Source organism: Thamnophis sirtalis, unplaced genomic scaffold (genome assembly GCF_051295495.1).
Source record: "Thamnophis sirtalis isolate CommonGarterSnake01/CBP01778 unplaced genomic scaffold, rThaSir2_p1.2 scaffold_12, whole genome shotgun sequence".
Lineage (NCBI taxonomy): Eukaryota > Metazoa > Chordata > Lepidosauria > Squamata > Natricidae > Thamnophis > Thamnophis sirtalis.
In genome coordinates this window covers 57,194,587-57,217,798 of record NW_028261392.1, presented here as the reverse complement: position 1 = coordinate 57,217,798, position 23,212 = coordinate 57,194,587, and the positions used below count along the sequence as shown (strand labels likewise).

The 23,212-nt window shown below is 44.9% G+C and overlaps 1 protein-coding gene across 1 annotated transcript in view; it reads right to left on the bottom strand.

Annotated features, from left to right (window-relative positions):
- Window positions 1–18,555, bottom strand: part of TNN (tenascin N) — a 51,693-nt gene extending 33,138 nt beyond the window's left edge. Inside the window, exons 1-4 of the mRNA XM_087726444.1 lie at window positions 18,150–18,555; window positions 16,550–16,921; window positions 6,688–6,951; window positions 2,353–2,535 (exon numbers count right to left, since the gene is read on the bottom strand). Coding sequence (XP_087582570.1) covers window positions 2,353–2,535; window positions 6,688–6,951; window positions 16,550–16,921; window positions 18,150–18,555 — 1,225 coding nt within the window. The remainder of the gene's footprint in view (window positions 1–2,352; window positions 2,536–6,687; window positions 6,952–16,549; window positions 16,922–18,149) is intronic.
- Window positions 18,556–23,212: the final 4,657 nt, after the last annotated feature.

The window sequence follows — 23,212 nt, the reverse complement described above, 5'->3', positions numbered from 1 at the left end:
CAAGACAGACCCTTTATTGTAGCAATACCAGAACTATTGAACTGTTTCCATTCTAGTGGATTTTAAATTGTCTAAGACTATTTGCAGTTTAATAGAGCATTGAGAGGTCTCTTAGGCTGTAGTATTTTCTCAAAGTCAGCTTCCTTTGAAGCAGATCATAAAAGGCATCTGGAATTTTATACAATATATGTTTTTTACTGATATACAGATTGAGTAGAACTGATACTCATAGGAACAAATCCTACAGATTGTATAAGAGACATATTAAGGACGGAAAATTGTGGGTTCCCTTAACTTTTCTTTCCTCCCCTTCCATCAGACATTACCAGCTAGCAATATATATATAAGATTTTTACAACCCCTGGTAAGCCCCAATTATGGGAGGAAGCTAACTGCTTCCAACATCTGTCAATCGGCTCGTCACAAGAGTCCATCACGACAGAAACCCAATATTTTTACTGTTGCCTTTGTTATATTTGTGTTTTTTTTATTTGTGCTGATAAATAAATAAAGGGAGACTAGTATAGATCTATTTCAAGCTATTTAGCTCTCATCAGCTAGCCATACCCTTACTGGGATTTGAACCTGGGCAGTTAGCTTCCTCCCATAATTGGGGCTTACCAGGGGTTGTAAAAATCTAATAGATACCTTTCACCCTGGCTTCGCTGATAATGGATAAGAGCCTGTGGCCTAATGGCTAAGAAGTTTGCCTAGTATGAAACATAGCCCAGGTTCAAATCCCAGTAAGGGTATGGCTAGCTGATGAGAGCTAAATAGCTTGAAATAGATCTATACTAGTCTCCCTTTATTTATTTATCAGCACAAATTAAAAAAAACACACATATATATATATATATCCATTGGTAATCTTGTAATCATGGCTTGGGTCTGGAGAAGCAACTTTTGACAATCGATTAGTCCAGTAGTTTAATGGAAATGTTGTCTAGGGGGTAGCCTAAATTTCAGATGATAAATTTCATTTGGAGACAGGTTTAGTGTACTTTGAAATAGTATTAAACTTATGTTCAAAAACAGCTTGGACAAAGAAAACAGGAATAGAGAGAGTTGTGTCTTTAGCAACAAAGACCAAAATGGCTCTTTCTCCCCATTTTATCCTGCACCTTCTGCAAGTATAAATCAACTAAGTCCAACAAGAATATCATCATCATCATCATCATCATCATCATCATCATCCCAGGCCCTTGTTAAGGATTAATAGGCAGACAAAAATATCAAACCTAGTCTGAATATCTGACTGACTGTGCAATGGTTAATCATCATCCTCATCCTCATACATTTTAAGAAGATGCTTGGTTGATACCTAGGATGCTGGCATCAACATGTATCAATCATTAGCGCCAGTCAATGATATTTGTGATACATTTTTAAATGTTCAGTTGACTGAGTTTCATGTTTGATGAAAAGAGATAACACCAACAATAACATTAACAATAATATACTTGGAACAGCTTCCATCCTGTGACAAATATATGTAACACCATCAAACATCCATATTTGTCTACCCCAGGTCCTTGGTAGGGACACAATAGGTGGACAGAGATGCCAAACCCAGGCTGAACATCTGGCTGACTGTGCGATGATTAATGATGATGATGATGATAATGATGATGATGATGATGAAAGTCATAGAAAATGAAGAAGTTAAATTGCTCTGGGACTTTAGAATTGAATTGGACAGAAAGGAGGAAACAGAGACTTTGATTCTTATAAGCATTTTAGAAACTGCTTCTTTGGAAACCAATTATGTGTCAGGGCTTCTGGTTGCCTCCTGCAGTGTCCATCTATGTTCTGTGTTTTAACCTATATAAAATATTGTAAGCTTCAAATGGAGGAGTAGGCAAAGTGAAGCACATGTTTTAGATGTGCCTCCCTACCATATGTGAACTTCAACTCCTAGTATTGCCCAGCCAACCATCTTCAAACTTCAAACTTTGATGGTATTTGTATGCCGCCCACTCCCTAGGGACTCTGGGCGGCTCACAGCAAATAAAACAACAATAAAAACATTTAAAACATTTAAAATTACAAAATTAAAATCAACACAGCATCCATTACATCAAATGGGGCTGGAATACTCAACAGCCCCAGGCCTGAAGTTGCCAAGGTGGAGAAACACTAGTCTAAAGCCCTTGTTGGAGGCTTCTTCTCCAAGGAAATTGACCTCTATCCCAGAAATGGAAAGCAGATAACAAGACAGTAAAATAGAGACAAGAACTCTAACTCTGAAAACAAAAACTGTTTTTCGTTCCTGCAATTGCTCAGCCAAGCTTTTGGTACCAAAGGAACAGATTAATTGCCCTTATTCTGGATAAGCACACATTGATTGCTTACCTGTGATGATGTATCTGCTCTTCACATCATTACTTTTAGGAACCACTACTTCCTCCTCCTCTCCAGACAAAGAACCGAACCTCAGTTTGTAGTAATCCACTTCTGCTGCTGGATTTTCCCATTCCACTTCTAATGAGTTCTCCGTCTCGTCCGTCACCCAGATATGCCCAATTGTAGAAACATCTAGAATGAACATTGACAAAGAAGACTCCAAGGCTACAATTACCAAGCTTTTCTGTGCGGAATGTTGATTGTAAGGACATTTTTAATATGGAGAATTATGTAATCAAAGGGGTGAATTTATACGTGCAGCTTTCCCAAAATCTACTATTAGCAATAGCAATAGCAGTTAGACTTATATACCGCTTTATAGGGCTTTCAGCCCTCTCTAAGCGGTTTACAGAGTCAGCATATCGCCCCCACAGTCTGGGTCCTCATTTCACCCACCTCGGAAGGATGGAAGGCCGAGTCAACCTTGAGCCGGTGAGATTTGAACCGCCGAACTGCAGATAGCAGTCAGCTGAAGTGGCCTGCAGTACTGCAGTCTAACCACTGCGCCACCTCGGCTCCTCAATTGAATTGATATTTGCACAAAGCAAAAATCTAATTTTTGTATTAGCCTACAACTAATGCAAATAAATTTTGGTATTTTGGCAGTCATTTTCTACAAATTCATAAGCACTTCGCATTGTTGTAGCAACCAAACAAACTTTTCCCCAAACCATGTTTACTCTCCTGAATATATCTCTATAAATATAATTATGTTTATTTCCATTTTCCCTCTTGGATCCTTTTAGATATTGATAATATTGTACAAATAAATGTTTCTTCAGTATAAGCCAAGGTGGCGCAGTGGTTAAAAGCAGCACTGCAGGCTACTGCTAGATCAGCAGGTCAGCGGTTCAAATCTCACCGGCTCAGGGTTGACTCAGCCTTCCATCCTTCCGAGGTGGGTAAAATGAGGACCCAGATTGTTGGGGGCAATATGCTGACTCTCTGTAAACCGCTTAGAGAGGCCTGCAGTTTTAGGATAAACTTATTTTAGGATAAATTAGGGTCATGTCAGGATTTGAGTTAGTCCTCCTTCTTAGGAAGATCACAACACTATAGATAATTGAGGACCAAAGACCATCTAAAGGTAGCATCAGTTTATAGACAGACAAAAAATGCCTTATTACAGGCCAGAGCTTAAAATAAAATAGAGAAACAAAAAGCAGCAATACAGTATAAAATAAAATAAAAACACACATTTTTATAGGCTTAAAAGAAAATATGGTATAATATGAAACTTTTCTTAAAAGTAAATTTGGTATCAATACAGTAATTAAATGATTGGGTTATATTATGCTTCTTACCCATAATATTAGAAAGTTTTAATATTTAATTCTTAGAGACTTAGGTGCCTGAAGAGACTTAAGATAGTGGCCACAACTATGTGATCAAAGCCTTGACCCTTTTTTATGTCCATTGCTCCTCACCCATTTGCCCCCCTGGCTTAAGTCAGAGGGATACAACCTACTAGTGGCAGTGGTGGGATTCAGCCAGTTCGCACCTATTCGGGAGAACCGGTTGGTAACTTTCTAAGCAGTTCGACGAACTAGTTGTTGGAAGAAATCTCATTTTCTTTTTTTCTACTTTATAGGGCTAATCCTATAAGGAAGGCAGGAAGGAAACATTCTGGTGTTGTTTCTAGCCTAATCTTTATTGACCTGCTTACAGAAACTGCCTCTTGAGAGACCGCCTTCTGCCGATTACCTCCCACAGACCCATTCGATCCCACAGATTAGGCCTCCTCCGTATTCCATCTGCCAGCCAATGTCGGCTGGCGACTACTCGGAGGAGGGCCTTCTCTGTGGCTGCCCCGGCCCTTTGGAACAAGCTCCCCATGGAGATTCGGACCCTCTCCACCCTTCAGGCCTTTCGGACGGCCGTGAAGACCTGGCTGTCCCAGCAAGCCTGGGGTTGAATTCCCCCCCCCCTAATCGAATTTGCTGTGTCTGTTGTGCTTTTAAATTGTTTGTATTGTCTGATTGTCTTTGTCTTACTTTTTGTAATTTCCCCTCCCTTGGCTTTGTTCAGCCGCCCTGAGTTCCTTCGGAGAATAGGGCGGCCTACAAATTGAATAAACTTCAAACTCCAAACTCCAAACTCTCTGGTTAACCCTTATTACATTGTAACAGCTAAGGTGAAGCGCCCATCAACGTGAGTGATGTTGAGTTGGCCACGCCCACCCAGTAACACGACCACCACGTCCCACCTCCCCTGCTGGTCATTAGGGCAGAGAACCAGTTGTTAAATTATTTGAATCCCACCACTGACTAGTGGCAAATAGTTGGACTGGAAGAGCTTCAAGGTCCCTTCCAATTCTATTATTCTGTAAATTTAGCTAAGCCTGCCTACCATCAAAGATAGTCTTTCATGCAGGAGCATCCACAGGAAGGGATATCAAGTCTGAAGTAGTATTAATATTTTATATATGCAAACAAACACATCTCACTGAATGCATCCTATTGAACTGATTAGGATTAATATTCATTAATCATATGTGCATTTTATGATTAGAGAAAGGGGATGAGTCTTTGATGATGTGGACATGAACACCATCTTATTTTTTTTTAACTATCACTCCTTTCAGACACACAATCTATAGGTAAAGTAGACAGAACCGCTTCCAAACCTTATTCATAACCATACACACACATGACATTCACACAAATGGAAATACTGTGCATATTATCCCAAATCCTCACTATGACAAGTAGGTTTTAAAATAGTACAGTATTCACTAATATTAATGATTTAATAAATCATTATTCACAATATTAATTATTTTAATACCTGGTTGCAGCACAAGAGGATCCTAGAGTGAGAATTGATCCCTTCTTCCTCAAAAGCACCCAGTAGGATTATATTTTATGAGACAATAAAAAAGCCTGCATTCAGTACATGACAAATTCACTTCTTAAAACACCGATTTGACTGAAAACATGAGTTTTGGGCAGGGGAAGTTCCATCCCGCCTGTTTCCTGAGATCCTCCCCTCATCCCCAAAAATATGTTTCCATACCAGAGGTGGGTTCCTACCAGTTCGCACTGGTTCGGTAGAACCAGTTCGTCAAATCTACCGAACCAGTTAGAAGAGGTTCCACCAGTGGACCCGGAAAGCAGGCCACACTTACAGAAGAGGTTCCAAAAAATTTTGAAACCCACCACTCTCTCTCTCTCACACACACACACACACACACACACACACAGACTCACACAGAGAGAGAAAGAGAAAGAGAAAGAAAGGAATAAATAAAAAAAGGAAAAAAAGAAAAAGTGAGAGATGAAAGAAAAAAAGGAAAAAGGGACAGAGAGACAAAAGGAAGGAAGGAAGGAGAGAGGGAGAGAGAGAAAGAAAGAAAACACATGGCCGGCAAGACACTCCCACCAGGTCACATGGTCAGCAAGCCACTCCCCCAAAGGAGGCTACACCCACAGAGTAGGTTCAAAAAAAATTTGAAACCCACCACTGTTCCATACATACAACAGGTATCAAAACAATCCATGATTATCAGTGGGGACTTTGTCTAAGTGTTATTGGATGGAAGGAAAGGCTTCATTTTGATCTTTACTTGTGAGTTTTTGCCTTTTTCCAAACCCCGAGAAAGGAGAAGGGACCTTAGAAAACATGCAGTTGGAAAACAGTTTTCAAATCCTCAGGGAAACTAATTTAGACCATGGATATTTACTCCTCATGTAATTCTTGGCTGTGGTTGTGGTCATGAAAACAATCTACCACAAACTCTGGAGAAATCATGAGGGAACTGGATTCAGACAGAATATTAGCACCATCTGCTACAGTATTCAATCAGTGATCATTCTTGTCTTTAATCCTTGTCTTTAAACAATTACTTTTCAGAGGGAACCTCCCACTGACATGTCATAGATATGCACATGATTCCTCCCCATCATAGTGGGATGAAATGTGACTCCATTTAGAGGGGCTGCACCCTCTGGCCTCACTTTGGGTAAGGAGGTAACCAAGGAAAGAAACAAATGAAGAAGATAAATTAAGTAAGCAGATAAAAACATTGCAAAGAGAGTTACAGTTAAGCTGATCCCTATCAGTTACTTTCCTTTTTCTGTAGGACATTGGAATCCAACTTGGGTCAAAATGTTAGAAATAGCTACCATTCAGACATTTGTTCATTCAAAGAACCATCATTCATATTGGGTACCATTTTCTTAAGAAGCAATGTTTGTATGATTACTTTTTCAAAGACTTAGCCTTCTGTTGACGTGAAGACCCTGCAGGTTCAAAGATAGTGGAAAGGTAATTGGAGTGTCCTACCTGTGCTACCTTGCAGGAGTTCTGGTTCGCTGTGGATTTCCTTCTTTACATTGCGAAGTGTGATTACATATTCTGTGCCAGGAATCAGACCCCGAATCTCATAATTTGTCTGATCTTTGGGCACCTGTATTTGTTTCATCAAGGCCTTTTCCCCGACAGGAAAGTAGCTGATGAGGTAGTAGTCGACATCTGTTATCTTATCCCAGCCAATGGTTAGGGAATTTTCGGTGGTTTTAAGGAGATGGATATTCCACGGGGGAAGCACTGTCGGGAAACAATGGGAAGATTTTAAAATAATGCAGCCTGTGAGTTGAGCGAGGCATATCACGTTTCATTTTATCTGCATAATCTGCTTAGCAATAGGTAGGCCACAGCATCTCATTTTTTAAATAATTAGTGGCACAAGTGTTGACAATAAATATTTGCTGACATTATTTTTCATGCATTAAGCAGCAGAGTGTCCAATTCCTTCAGAACTGGAATATTTTCATCAGATGGTGAAGTGCAGATCTAGGACCTAATAACTTATAAAGCCCTTCATGGTATTGGACCTGGGTACTTGAGAGACCGCCTGCTGCCAATTACCTCCCAAAGACCCATTAGATCACACAGGGTCGGCCTCCTCCGGGTTCCGTCTACCAGCCAATGCCACCTGGCTACTACCCGGGGGAGGGCCTTCTCTGTGGCAGCTCCAGTAAGGTGACCAGATTTTCAGATTGGTAAAGAGGGACACCATTGACCGGGGGGGGGGGGGGGGGCGCTTGATTAAAAATTTTATATTTTGTCAAACATGACCCCAGGACACTGAAACCATCATAAATACGAATCTGTTGCAAACATCAAAATTTTGATCACGTGACCATGAGGATGCTGCAACGGTCGCTAAGTGTGAAAATGGTCGCTAAGTGTGAAAATGGTGATCAGACACTTTTTTCAATGCCATTGTAACTTTGGTCACTAAATGAACTGTTTGAGACTTGCATTATAATGCCTTATGCCAGCTTACATTTTCAAGAGAGAGAAGCTAAACTCCTTGTTAGAATTGAAATAGAAATGAATAGAGTAGAGTAAAATAGAATAGAATAGTTTATTAGCCAAGTGTGATTGGACACACAAGGAATTTGTCTTTGGTGAATATGCTCTCAGTGTACATAAAGAAAAATAAAATGGTAAGATAGTGGGATCCTTGCTGCACCAAGCCTTCTCTAATCCTCTCACTTTCATCAAAAACAGTAAAAATCACTCATGCTTTTTTATTTCTATTTATTATTTTGCTATGGCCACATATGAATATATATGCACATTCCAAACAGATTTTCTTACTAAACAGCCACCATTCTCATCCATAGGCCACTAAATGCCTCACCAACCTTTTCTGTATTCTTTCATTTCCTTCCATCCATTTATTTATTTAATACAGAGTAGATTAGGCTGTCAGCCTTAGTCATTCTTCTAACATGACAACAATTCTTACCAACAAGGACGGTATTGGCACATTTTAGCTAATGCAACCTAAACATAACCAAAGCCTATTTCACTTCAAGTATGCTAACTTTATTCTATGCCTTCCCACGCATTACATGGCTTGAACGTTCGCGGATCGCCACCAAATTGCACAGGTGGTTGTTTTACCAGATGGACATCCTTACTTTTTCTCGAAAACGGGAGAGAGGCTGCCTTTCCTAGTCTAGCCCCGTAACAACAACCCTACGAGGTAGGCTGGGTTTTTTAAAAAAGCGAGTGTCGGGGAATTCTGCAACTGCATCACCTCTTCGCTGCTCTCGCTTCCCAGGGAGCTCCCTTTCCTCTCACCAAGCAGCCCGTTCTCGGAACAAAACGGAGAGGCTCAGAGGCGGATACACCTGGCAGTCGATGGGGACGGTGCTGAGAGGGGCGTGCGCTGGGAAAGGGAGCTTGCGCGGTCTGCCTCTGAGCCTCTCCGCGCAGTCACCCCCTTCCCCGTCACGCCCCCCACCCCAAAAACAAACCACCAGCGCTCCTCCCGCTCCCCCACTCCCCAGGCCTGCAGCGCCTTTTCTTCCCGTTCTGCTCCGAGCCACCGTCACGGACCTCTTTTGGCTCCGCTCTAGGCACGGGCCGCCGCGCCGCCGTCCTCCCCTCCATCATTCCCCCTCCTCCCAGAGCACCACTGGAAACATGCCAACCTCAATGCAAAGGCATCACATCGCCGCTACCCATGTTCACGAGGCGCCGGGCATTGCAGGGCACAGAGGAAGCCAGCAGACAGAGGGGAGACTTGGGGAGGGGGGAAGGAAGAGATCCCGTCCAGGGTGAAAAGAGGGAAAAGCGGAGAGCCTACCCTGGATGGGATCTTTTCCTCCCTCTCCCCTCCCCCCCCCCCGGTCTCCCGTCTGTCTGCTGGATTCCTCTGCGCCCTGCGATGCCTGTCTGGGTTGGCTTCCTTGGACACTCAGCTGCCATCCCACCCCCACCTTCCCTCCGACCAACTGTCAGTTTATTCTTTCTGCACGTGAAAGCCCTTTAGTCAGTGGAGTGTGTGCTGGGAGGAATCTCTCTTTTCCTCCCTGCACGGACCCCACGGTGCCTGCATCAGAGCTCGGGCGGGATTCAGGTGAAGGAAAGGACTTTTCTTTTGCCGGCATCAGAGCTCGGGCGAGCAAAACCAAGTACCTTAATCAGTGGACTATGCGCAGGAACGAATATATCCCCTCCTCCCTGCATGCATCCACTGAATAAAGTGCTTCCTCTGGCCCGCCTGATCTCTGCTGCGGGCGAAAGGGAGCTGGGGGGACAGGAGATTCCTCCCTCCACGTGAAAGCGCTTTAGTCAGTGGAGTTCGTGCTGGGAGGAATCTCTCTTCTCCTCCCTGCACGGACCCCAATTCCACTTATGGCCTCAGGTCTATTTACCAGTTAGAGGGTCTGGAATTGATCGTTGCCAGTTGGGGGGCGCAGAGGAAGCCAGCAGACAGAGGGGAGACTTGGGGAGGGGGGAAGGAAGAGATCCCGTCCAGGGTGAAAAGAGGGAAAAGCGGAAAGCCTACCCTGGATGGGATCTTTTCCTCCCTCTCCCCCCCCCCCCCGTCTCCCGTCTATCTGCTGGATTCCTCTGCGCCCTGCGATGCCTGTCTGGGTTGGCTTCCTTGGACACTCAGCTGCCATCCCACCCCCACCTTCCCTCCGACCAACTGTCAGTTTATTCTTTCTGCACGTGAAAGCCCTTTAGTCAGTGGAGTGTGTGCTGGGAGGAATCTCTCTTCTCCTCCCTGCACGGACCCCACGGTGCCTGCATCAGAGCTCGGGCGGGATTCAGGTGAAGGAAAGGACTTTTCTTTTGCCGGCATCAGAGCTCGGGCGAGCAAAAGCAAGTACTTTAATCAGTGGACTATGCGCAGGAACGAATATATCCCCTCCTCCCTGCACGCATCCACTGAATAAAGTGCTTCCTCTGGCCCGCCTGATCTCTGCTGCGGGCGAAAGGGAGCTGGGGGGACAGGAGATTCCTCCCTCCATGTGAAAGCTCTTTAGTTAGTGGAGTTCGTGCTGGGAGGAATCTCTCTTCTCCTCCCTGCACGGACCCCACGGACCCCAATTCCACTTATGGCCTCAGGTCTATTTACCAGTTAGAGGGTCTGGAATTGATCGTTGCCAGTTGGGGGGCGCAGAGGAACCCAGCAGAGAGACGGAGACCGGGGGAGGGGGGACGGAAGAGATCCCATCCAGGGTAAAAAGAGGGAAAAGCGGAGAGCCTACCCTGGACGGGATCTCTTCCTCCCCCACCCCCCGGTCTCCCGTCTGTCTGCTGAGTTCCTCTGTGCCCTGCGATGCCTGGCGCCTCGTGAACATGGGTGGTGGCGATGTGATGCCTTTGCTTTGCAGGTGCCTCAGTTGATCGTGGGTGGATCTCAATTGATGAGGAACTCAATAATGCTGGCACATAAAGCTTTTTTCCCCGCTTGGAAACTGAAGCTCGTTTAAAGAAAAAGGGAAGGGCGGGCAGCTTCACGTAAGTGAGTAACTCCGGCGGTGGGAATTGGGAGGCTTTGGGTGGGCAGCGGCGCTTCCCTTGCAAACGGGGATCAGCGCACTCGCTGCCTCCCCCTCCCCTGGGAGGAGCTCTGCAGCGGGACAGACGAATGGAGGGGGAGATCACCCCTTCCTTTTCCGAGCGCCCAAACCCCGTCATCCCTGGCCTTCACCCCTGCGCCCAGGCTCCTTTGGGTTTGGGGCTAATCTGAATGGGTGGAGCAGGGGATCCCCAGGGCGGAGGCCTCCCGGTGCAACGGTCTTCCGCAGCTCCGGAGCTAACCTTCGCCTTCCCGCCCAGGATTGCATGGCTGGAGGCCTCGGCAGCAGCCACCCCCACCCCCAGCCGGCCAACCCTCGCCCGTACCATGAGTTTACCGGCCAGGTATCCATTGAGCTGGAGGGCAGGCACCGTGGCTTCCTCGCGGCTAGTCTCCCTGCTTTCCCCGGGCTCGGCTCCATTTCCTCCCCACCCATTTTCACTCCCTTGACTGAGGCCTTCGCCCCGCCCAAACCTACCTGCCAGCGGACCCTTGCTACGAACCTCCACAAGGAGAACCGATACACGTGGCCGCCTCTTTTCCCTTCCGCGGCCACTTCCAGCCTGCCTTCTCACATGCTGGTCAAGCACTACCCGCCCGTCCTTCGCTTTGGGGATCCTTCGCTTGCTCTCTTCGGCGCGCTTTGCATTTTTAGCCCTCACTTCTCATCTCTGCCTCCCCGGCTCAGCTGCGCCCTCGCTTCCCCCACCCGCCAACGATCATCCCAGAGACTGCAAGCAGAGACTAAAGGAAGACCGCATTTCAGTTAGCGCACCTCGGAGTCACCGATGCCGGCTTCCCCGCTGCGACTGGCGGGAACGGCAATGAAAGCTCGGGCTTCACTCCTCCGTCTGGGGCTGCGGCTAACAGGGATGGCCAAGCGCTTTCCTCAAAAACCCCGCCTTCCACACACACCCGGCTTCCAAAATCTGAGGAGTTGCGGGGAGGGACGATCTTCTTCCCCTCTCTCAGGTTGCCCGGTTCCCCCCCCCAGTTCCTCTCATGAGTAGCTCGCAAGGGAAGGCCTTCCCTTCCCTTGCTAAAGGCCACCGCCGCCCACCCGAAGCGGCGAAGCCTCCCGATTCCCACCGGCACCGGAGTTACTCACCAGGGCAGTGCAGCAAAAACAAACAGCGGAGGCGAAATGAAATGGAGACTCGTGAGAGTCACAACTTGTGCGGCGTGCTTAAGCGGACTCCAGCCAATCAGTGAGCTGGCTGGGATGGAAAATTTTAAGCACCCTCGTGTGTGCTTAAAGTTTTCCATCCTAGCCAGCTCACTGATTGGCTGGAGTCCAGGCCAATTAAATCAATGAGCGGCAGGCTGGGCTGGCTTAAATTTGTAGGTAGCATAGAACAGAACAATGAGCCAGCCCAGCAGCTGATGGGCGGGAGCTGCAAGCGCCAAAAAAAGCGTGCCTTTTAAAAAGGCGGGCGGGACGCGGGAAAATGCGTTGGAAGGCGGGTGTGTCCCGCCAAAAGCGGGACGTCTGGTCACCTTAAGCTCCAGCCCTCTGGAACGAACTCCCCGCAGAGATTCGGACCGTCACCTCTCTCCAGGCCTTCCGAAAAGCCGTCAAAACCTGGCTTTGCCGGCAGGCCTGGGGTTGATGAGTTCCCCTCCCCGCTCGACTTGTGTGGTTGTGTGATTCTTGGCTATTTTAACTACTTGTACTGTGTTCTATGTTCCCCTTTTCCCCTTTTGAGTTGTTCGCCGCCCTGAGTCCCTCCCGGAGAAGGGCGGCATACAAATAAAATAAATCTAATCTAAATCTAAATCTAAATATATATCCATTTTAAGTTGCATTATCTTAAGTTGACTTTCATTTTTCAGGCAAAATGTTTGATCAACTGGAAGGAGCTCAGAGGTAACTTACAGCAACTGTAGAAAACAAAAAGAAATATTGTCGATTTCTGTTATCTTTCTTCAAGGATATACGAACTGTATCTTTTTTTGCATTTTGCCTTTCTGTGACTATCCAAGTAAAGACGACAAACACTCTTTCATCAGAATGGCAGTTAAAATCCTTGACAGTTCAATAAATATTGATATGCAGTATAAGAGTCCATTATGTTACTTCATTCATCATTAGAGAATTTAGAAAAAGTAAGTAGATTAGAAATGGATCAACCTCCCTGGAAGAGAAACTGGCACTCTTGAAGTACTCAGCTGCATTCCTTGAAAGGAGGGATAATGTAGTTCGTATTCACAAATCCTATGGCAAATTAAGCAGAGCTCCCAATTCAATGCAAAAGAAATTGGAGAGCACTTTCTGGCAGATTATATTCCTAGGAAATAATAGCAGCAGTAATAAATATTCTGTTCAATATATAAGTGTTGCTTCAGGTCCCTTGAAAACAAATTTCAAGAGCATACAAAATGGGTCTTTCCGGTTATAGTGCCACATGTACAGTGCTGCCTAAATTAGAGCAAAACAATGTGTCAGGCCTGCAGTGGTTCCTTGAAGAATCTTTGGCCTGCCACATTCACATTAAGGGGGAGGGGGAATAGCAAGGGGTAAAATGTGTTGTTTTCAAAATAAAAAATTCCTTTCTAGAAGGTCAAGGTCATCTTTTGTCTCCGCACTTTTGCACCTGACCGGAAGCAGCTGGGTGTGGGTGCTAGCGTGGAAGAAGAAGATTGGACCATGTGAGGGATTGTGGGTGTGGGGACAAGATCATGAACTTTTAACTGGGTGGGATTCTGATGTAATTTCCAGAATTGGGATTTCATAGCATAATGCCAAGATGTCTGATCTATTAAATTGGAACTTAGCAAAAGCAATAGCTTTTCATAGGGCTTTCAGCCCTCTCTAAGCGGTTTACAGAGTCAGCATCTTGCCCCCACAGTCTGGGTCCTCATTTCACCCACCTCGGAAGGATGGAAGGCTGAGTCAACCTTGAGCCGTTGAGATTAGAACCGCTGAACTGCAGATAACAGTCAGCTGAAGTGGCCTGCAGTACTACACCCTAACCACTGCGCCACTTTTAAGTATCGTTTTGCTTTGGACTCTGATTTAATTCTACATGATACTTGGAACGCTGACACAATGAGCCACAAATTAGCAAACCCTGTAGCCTAACAATGTGCATGAATAAGTCAGAATAAGTTCAGACAGCTCTCAATATGTATGCTCGGACTTATTGTATGCTACTCATACATACAACATACCACAATGGTTAAGTTATAGTAGTATTTAGTATTTAGTAGTTTATTTATAGGGTGCCCTTTTCCCTGAGGGGACTCAGGGCGGCTTACAACTTATGTGGGAGGGGATACATACAATAACGTATAAAACATACATAATTAAAAAATAGAGCAACATTCATTCATCATTCGGGTGGGGACGGATTATAATCTTTAGCCCCAGGCCTGACGGGATAGCCAGATCTTGAGGGCTGTGCGGAAGGTCTGAAGGGTGGTGAGGGTACGAATCTCCACGGGGAGATCGTTCCAAAGGGTCGGAGCTACTACTGAAAAGGCTCTCCTCCGCGTAGTTGCCAGTCGACACTGACTGGCAGATGGAACTCGGAGGAGGCCTAATCTGTGAGATCTTATAGGTCGCGAGGAGGTAATTGGCAGGAGGTAATTATAATATTTTAAAAAGATGGAAAGATTTCTGGAAAACTGGAAAACAGGTTTTTTTTTTCAAAACCTTCCCATATTTGGCTAAAAAACAAATTAAGGTTGAGAGGCGATAACAGGAGCAATTGCTTGAGGCCCAAGCATGGAGAGAGCTCTGCCCAAAATACAAGCCAGTTTTTGAAATAATACAGTAAATTCAAGATGCTAATCCGTGAAATATCCCAAAGGTTATTCCGTATTTTGAACTTTTCTAGGCGTTCTCATATCGACTTACAGTAAAAAGAAAGGCAAAAAGCCAAAAGATGTCCTGACCTTGCATGCAACGAGGATGAAGATGTGTATAAATGTGATTCCTCCCCCCCCCCCCCCCGGTTCCAGATGGGGTGTGTTGAAAAAGCAATGGCAGAATGGCCTTTCTATGGAATCTTCATTTGGAGGTCCCTCAACATTGCGGGGACAGCAAGTGGGTTCGAAATATTGAAGAACCAATAATGTTGGATACATGGGAAAGAATATGGGTAACAAATGTGAAATTCACACAAGCTCAAAATCTGAGAGAAAATTTTTACAAGATGTTCTATAGATGGCATTTAGATCCTAAAAAGCTGGCTTCTATGTATCCGAATGTACAGCCTAAATGTTGGAGGTGTGGTTCTGCCGATGCTACATATTATCATATATGGTGGACCTGCCAAAAGGTTAAGGCATTCTGGATAAAAATATGGTGGATTATGCAAAATGTCTTTAAAAGAAGGATAAAGTTTACTCCTCAGTTATTCTTACTAGGTATAAGTACTGACTTTACAGTGGTAGAGACTACCTTGATTCTGCACCTAATAACGGCAGCAAGACTGTTGGTGGCGCAATACTGGAAGAAGGAAGACTTGCCTGCAACTCAAGAATGGACATTGAAAGTCACAAATTTAGCCGAGATGGCTAAAATATCGGCATATCTTAAAGATCACTCAAATGAGAGACATAAACGAGACTGGAAAAAATGGATTGACTATATACAAAATAAATATGGGGCCAAGAAATTCCAGTTAGCCTATGCTTAAGATCAGAAATGATTAAAATTGTTTAAAGTTAGCTCAGCAAGAAGAAGCTAAGGTCAACGTAGAGATGTCATTAATTTCTTTATTTCTTTTTTCTCAATAGATTTTAGACTGTGTTTGTTAAAAATCCATACCGTGTGTGTACGGGTTCTGGGAAGTCGGGGGGGGGGGAATTGGATTGGATTGGATTGATTTTATTTATATGCCGCCCTTTTCCCCCAAAGGGGACTCAGGGCGGCTCACAACTCAAAACCAGGGAAAGGAGGGTTACAGACAAAGTTAAAAACACGACACAAAACAATACATGGTTTAAAACACACAGCAGTCATACCATTCGAGATGGGGACAACGGTTCTTTAGCCCCAGGCCTGTCGGAACAGCCAGGTTTTAAGGGCTTTGCGGAAGGCCTGGAGAGTGGTGAGGGTTTGAATCTCCACGGGGAGTTCGTTCCAGAGGGTCGGAGCAGCCACAGAGAAGGCTCTCCTCCGGGTAGTCGCCAGTCGGCACTGGCCGGCGGATGGAATTCGCAGGAGGCCTAATCTGTGGGATCTAATCGGTCTAGTGGAGGTAATTGGCAGCAGGCGGTCTCTCAAGTACCCAGGTCCAATACCATGAAGGGCTTTATAAGTGACGACTAGCGCCTTGAAGCGTATCCGGAGACCAATAGGCAGCCAGTGCAGCTCGCGGAGGATAGGTGTTACGTGGGTGAACCGAGGTGCACCCACGATCGCTCGCGCGGCTGTATTCTGGACAAGCTGAAGTCTCCGAATGCTCTTCAAGGGCTGCCCCATGTAGAGCACGTTGCAGTAGTCCAGTCTAGAGGTCACAAGGGCACGAGTGACTGTTGTGAGGGCCTCCCGGTTCAGGTAGGGACGCAACTGGTGCACCAGGCGGGCCTGGGCAAATGCCCCCCTGGTCACAGCTGACAAGTGATGTTCAAAAGAAAAGGGAAAGGAGGAGGGGGGTTGGGGGGAGGGGGGAGGGAGGGAGGGGTATACATTAGGCTAGACAAGAATTTGGTGGTAAACTAGAACTATTTTGACACACACAAAAATTGTACTCCGATGTCTTACTGATTGAGGAATAATGAAATGTTTGTTTTAAAAGAAATAAAACTTTTGAACCCCCCCCCCAAAAAAAAACATTGCGGGGACAGCCAGGGAAAGGCTCTTACCTTTGGAGCAGTCTAGCTCTATGAAACCATCCTTACAGTAACACTCGCCACTGTCGCAGTATCCATTGCCACTGCAGTCATTAGGGCACCTCTTCTCACTGCAGTCATCTCCAGTGAACTCCTGGTAACACTGGCACACCCCATGGACACAGACCCCATTTCCACTGCAGTTCTCAGGACACAGGAGTTGACTGCAGTCGTCACCAGCGTAGCGGGCGTTGCAAACACACCGGCCATCAATGCAGCGCCCGTGACCGCTGCAATTTCCTGGGCACGTGGGTTGGGAGCAGTCCTGCCCTTCCCAGCCTTCCTCGCAGCTGCAGCTGCAGATCTCTTGGATGAAAGTGCCATGGCCACTGCAGGATGACACGCCTGTTCAGCAAGGGGTCCAGAACATAGGGGGGGGGGATGGAAGAAAAAAGACACATGGGCACCAAGATCCCCGCTCACTTGAAAAGAATAATGAACACTGACACCTTGTTTACATGCCTGAGTTCCAGTTTTAAGCAAAAAGCATCTTGAACTAGATCTAGATCTTTTACCCCTAAGCCAACATGTGCAAAACTATTGCTTTGCTTTTAAGGATAATAATAAGATGATGACTGGATTTCTATTGAGTATAGGGCAGAGCTGGATTCCTACCAGTTCACACCTATTCGGTAGAACCGGTTGGTCAAATCTACTGAACCGATTAGAAGAGGTTCCACCAGTGGACCCGGAAAGCAGGCCACACCTACAGAAGAGGTTCCAAAAAGGTTTGAAACCCACCACTGGTCCTTGGATAGGATTAGTCTACACTATCATGCTCATATTTATAAAACTCAGTGCCTCTGTGAAAGGTAAGGATGACTACTGCGTTTGTGGTGCAATCAGAACATTGCGTGTGTTGAAGTTGTTTTAACGCAAACCAAAGATGCCTTTTAAAAAACAAGTTTACATCATATTCTTATGCATGCGTGTGCTGTGTGTGAGGTAATTTAAGGTGGTTCTGACAAGTGTCGTTGGCATCTTCATACCCGGTCACATGGGCGGCAAGCCACTCCCATCCGGTCACATGGGCGGCAAGCCACTCCCAAAAAGGAGGCCACACCCATAGAGTAGGTTTGAACAATTTTTGAAACCCACCACTGGTATAGGGTGAATCTGCATAAGAACTCCCCGTGGAGATTCGGACCCTCACCACCCTCCAGGCCTTCTGCAAAGCCCTTAAAACCTGGCTGTTCCGACAGGCCTGGGGCTAATGTGTTTTTTGTCCCCCCTTGAATGGTATGGTTGTTGAGTGTTTTAAATTGTGGTATTGTTTTGTTTGTGCTCTTTTTCTTATTTGTACCCCCCCCCCCTGACTTGGTTGTGAGCTGCCCTGAGTCCCCTTCGGGGAATAGGGCGGCATAGAAATATAATAAACTCAACTCAACTCAACTCAAAACCCGGTGAAATTGTTTACAAAATTTCAAATAGTCTTGAAATCCACTATGCTAAATCTGGGTCCCCCTTTATGGATGACAAACAAGCCAGTGTTTGGTGGGTGATATAAGGCAAGCGTCAGGCACATGATAGGGCACAATATACAGCCAACAGGCTACACAACTCGCTTCCTCACCTTGTCCTCTTCCACAACACGTTTGTGGGTTACAGATCCTTTTTAGATGTACCACTTCTAGTTCTAAATTTTCCAGTCTTTCCAGCAAAGCTTTAACCTTTTCAAGGACTTCACAGTCTCTCTTAGGAGTTTGCAGCCGAATGTTATGCCTGAATATAATGTTTTGCTCCTCATCCCCATCTACTTCACCATTCGTGAACATCATGTGATTGTTGTCTTGGAGAGGCCCCGGGTCTGGTTCCACTTTGAACTGAAAGGATTCAGGCGCATTAATCTTGTACGAGTGACTAAAGCTGATCTTCTGAGTTTGGTCAGAGCAGTTTTCGGGCTGAGCAGGGAGTTGTGCCAGGACCTCCAGGAAGGAGCAGTGCATCAGAATCCCCAGGAAAATAATCCACATGGCCATTGTGCTTCTGTAAATACAAGAAGAGAAAAGCTCAACCGGGGAAATAAGAAGGAAAGATGAGGTAAGCCATACAAAAGCTATTTTCTAGATATTATAAAGAGTGCAGGAAAAATATTTCTGGCAATCTTGACTGGGGAATTGATCAAGAGCTGATCTAGACATAGAAGAGACTTGTTGGGCATTGGTTATCCCTGCAGAATACACTTTGGCAACCCCTCGCTTCTTGCATAATAAATTCATACATAAATACATACCCATTCCTTTACACCATGTAAACTATGCTTCTCTGTTATTTGGAAAAATAGATTACTGTTGTGGCCCAGCAGGAGTCGTTGGAGCTGCCACCAGACTCCGACAGCGAGGGGCCCTATGAGTCAGCTCTGGAGGATGTGGAGAACCCTGGACAAGGTTCCGACTCTGAGCAGGGCGCAGAGAGGCTGGTTGGTCACCAGGTGGTGCCTGAGCCTTGGACCAGTGGAGAGGAGATAAGGGAGTGTGATCGTGACGTCATGCATTGGAGCAGTGGGGAGGACACAAGGGAGTTGTTCCTGGATGCCCGGCAATGGAGAGCTAATAGGCGTAAGGAACAGTTACGCAGTTACAGGAGATAATTGCCCTCAACTGGTGGTAATTAGGCTGCTCTCAAGACTATAAAAGGAATGATTGTGCACACGCCCTTTGCAGGAGTCAACGTATTCACTTGAGCTGGAGAACTCTTGTGGCTAGCTTGGCAGGCTGGATTGCTGCCAAGGTTAGTCTGTGCTGGATTGCGGCCAACGTCTTGTCTGTGCTGGCTTGCTGCCAAGGCCTGGACTGTGCTGGATTGCTGCCAAGGCCCTGTCTGTGTGATAATAAATCCTTGACGTATCTTTGTCTTGGCATGCTTTGGTGTAGGACGAGGGGTTTCAGAACAGATTACTATGTGTAGGTAGTAGGTATGGGAAGAAGTATTTTAAATGCTTTCAAGGGAGCATTTAATCATGCATGTGCCACTGAGCTTGAATTATAGTTTGGCTCAAGGTTCAAGTTTTTTCTGTTTGCCAATAGTATGAAAAGTGACCGTTAAACCATCAGAAGGTTCCTAAATTAATTAAGAACCCCTCTGAGCAAGGCTTTCTGACTTGTAGGGCAAGATTTATGAGGTGAAGCCTTACCAGGCAAAGTAGTTTTGTGTTTATGCTATGAGCTTCTGCATGGATGGGAGCTGCAATATATACATCAAGGAGCAAGAATTAAACCTTGTGGAGGAATCAGGCAGCCAAGTTAGAAAAAGGACCTCAGGAGGAAGGACGGACGTATGACTGAGGAGCATGCAAATGAGGAAGAAGGATCTGTAGAATGGAGTGCCTAGACAAACTGCTGTAGCTACCTTGGAAAAGACAGATCAGGAGTAACAACATAAAGAAGCATGGCCAAGGAGATAGCTTTCCAAGAAGCTTAGGCCTTCTTTCCACCCTCCTCCCTAAGCATCAAGCAGATGTCAAAGTACAGGTGGTCCTTGTGTTATAACATCAATTGAGACCAGAATTTCCATTGCCAAGTGATGCTGTCATAAAGCACAATATCACATGACCACATCAATTAGCCATGGGAATCCTGGCAGTGCCGCTTGCTGTTATAACCCTAGGTCGATAAGCGGGAAGATGTGGAAGTCCCAGGCGAGCAGGCCATGCTACAGACAGGACCTGCAGAATGTGGATGTGTGCATAGGTAGTGTGTGTGTGTGCGCGCACGCATGCGCTAGGGGCAAGTGTTACAGAGTGTGGAAAGACGAAAAAGTGAACAATTTCTGACTTTTTGTTGGCTTCCTTGTTGACTTTGCTTGTCCGAAGCTCACAAAGAATATCAGAAATTGCAATCACACTGCAAGGTTGTAATCGCAAGCTGAGCACCGACCATTTGCTATCACATGACCTCGGAGACCCTGCAGCAACTGGAACTCTGAGGAACTTTGAATAGTTGCTGAAGGAGGGTTTGTAATCCGAAGACTATCTGTAAGGTACAGGTGTTTAAAGAGGAAAATAATGTGTTGAGTTTGAGTTGAGTTTATTATATTTCTATGCCGCCCTATTCCCCGGAGGGACTCAGGGCGGCTCACAACCAAGTCGGGGGGGGGGGGGGGGTTACAAATAAGAAAAAAGAACACGAACAAAACAATACCACAATTTAAAACACTCAACAACCATACCATTCGAGAGGGGACAAAAACTCATTAGCCCCAGGCCTGTCAGAACAGCCAGGTTTTAAGGGCTTTGCAGAAGGCCTGGAGGGTGGTGAGGGTCCAAATCTCCACAGGGAGCTCGTTCCAAAGAGCCGGAGCAGCCACAGAGAAGGCCCTCCTCCGGGTGGTCGCCAGTCGACATTGGCCAGTGGATGGAATTCGGAGGAGGCCTAATCTGTGGGATCTAATCGGTCTATTGGAGGTAATTGGCAACAAAGCAGTGATTCAGTTTAGCCAATGTGTGAGATAAGAGAGGGTAATTCGAAGCAGTTAAGAAGCTCCGTAGATAAATATATGTTTGTTTACGAAAACCATTAAATATTTCAGTTATTTGCAATGTTACAATTAAAAAAATCATTTGAGCTGGTTAAAAAAAAACCTCAGATTTGTTTGTGGTGTTTAATTTGTGTTGATAACACAGATCTCTAGTACCTGAATTGTTAAAGTTCAGCAAAGCTGCATCTCACTTCAAACAAAGCAAATTCCATGGTATGGTCTGGGGTCAGTGCAAAATTGATTATTTGTTGTTTAAATCTACCTGCAAAGTTTGAAGTATAATTACCATAATTTCATTTCCTGGACAGAAGAATGAGTGTTATCCAGTGGTGGGATTCAAATAATTTAACAACCGGTTCTCTGCCCTAATGACCAGCTGGGTAGGTGTGGCTCGGTCATGTGACCGTGTGGGCGTGGCCAACTCAATGTCACTCAGGTCAATGGGCGCTTCGTCTTAATAGTTACAATGTAATAAGGGTTAACCAGAGAGGCAGTTTCTGTAAGCAGAGCAATAAAGATGAGGCTAGAAACAACACCAGAATGTTTCCTTCCTGCCTTCCTTACAAGATTAGCCCTGTAAAGTGGGGAAAAACAAAAGGAGATTTCTTCCAACAACTGGTTCGCCAAACTGCTTAGAAAGTTAACAACTGGTTCTCCTGAATAGGTGCGAACTGGCTGAATCCCACCACTGGTATTACCTAATCATTTCTAAAATGGAAATTTCCTTTGGGCTCAAAGAACATACCCTAAAAGAGGCTTACAATTTCATTAGCAGATTTTTAAAATTATTTTTTCCCTTCTACAACATCTTACAGTCATTACATAAACATTGTTATGTCACCATACCTGTAAATGTATATAATATTTCGCTTCTATATTTACACACCTTTATACACAGTTCAATACATATATACTTTTTGGCTTAATTAATTTTATTCTTGTTTTGCAGCCATTTGTACCAATTGTTCCAAATTTCATAATATTCCGACTCTTCTTTATCTTTTAATTTCAGTGTTAATTTGTCCATCTCTGCACAATCCAAAGGTTTTTTTTAAACTAATTCATCCGAGGGGGTATTATTTTGTTTCCAGCATTGGGCTAATGCTATTCTAGCTGTAGTTAGCAGATGTGTTAATATGTACTTAATTTTCTTTGTATATTTCCCTTTGATTATTCCCAGTAGAAAGATTTCGGGTTTGTATTTTATCTGTTCTCCTGTAATTTCTTGCACCCACTTCCAAATTTTTGTCCAATATTTTTGTGTAAGAGGCTTACAATTTCATGTGTACAGTATAATTTATTTTTCTGCTGTGTTTTGATTGCACTGGTAATACAAATGATTTCAACGAGATGTTGGCATATATAAGAATAAGCGATTAGTTTCTACTCCAACTTTGTTGATCAGAAGTGTAGCTAGAATCGTTCTGATGAAGCAAGCACTGAGTTTTTTTTAAGTTTGAGCAGTTCTGCAAAGTTCATTCTTCAAAATATGGGCCAAATTTGCTCAATATTTTTATGCTTCAAATAATGACTCTGTATCTGCTGTCATCTAATGACATCCTAATGTTTGCAATCCACATCCTGTAGAAAGATGTGCTTAATTAGCTGCAGTTTGCAATATTAGTTAATTAAAAAATGTTTCTGGCATAGAGCTTGAGATCTACAGATGTGTAAATGACAACATACGTGGAAGGCAGTAAGCTGGATGCTAAAAATGATGCTAACTCTTAGGTATCATTTTAATCTGTTCTTATCCATTGACATCCAGGTGAAATGGTGGCTACAATGAACACAGCATCATATCTTTTCTAAACCTGTGTCTGCACACACGCATGTAGTTTTGAAGTTAGTGTGGACTCCCGGTGATTACGTTCTTGCAGTTTCCTTGGCAAGAATCGCTTGCCTAGGGCTGAGAGAAAGTGAGTGATCCAAGGTCACCTTCCTGGCTTGGCATCCAAGGTCACCTTCCTGGCTTGGCATCCAAGGTCACCTTCCTGGCTTGAGACTAGAACACTCCTAGTTTTTAGCCTGGTGCCTTAATTATTAAAACAATCTGTCTTAGATTATTTTATATATATATGTTGCATTTGTGCTGATAAATAAAGGGAGACTAGTATAGATCTATTTCAAGCTATTTAGCTCTCATCAGCTAGCCACACC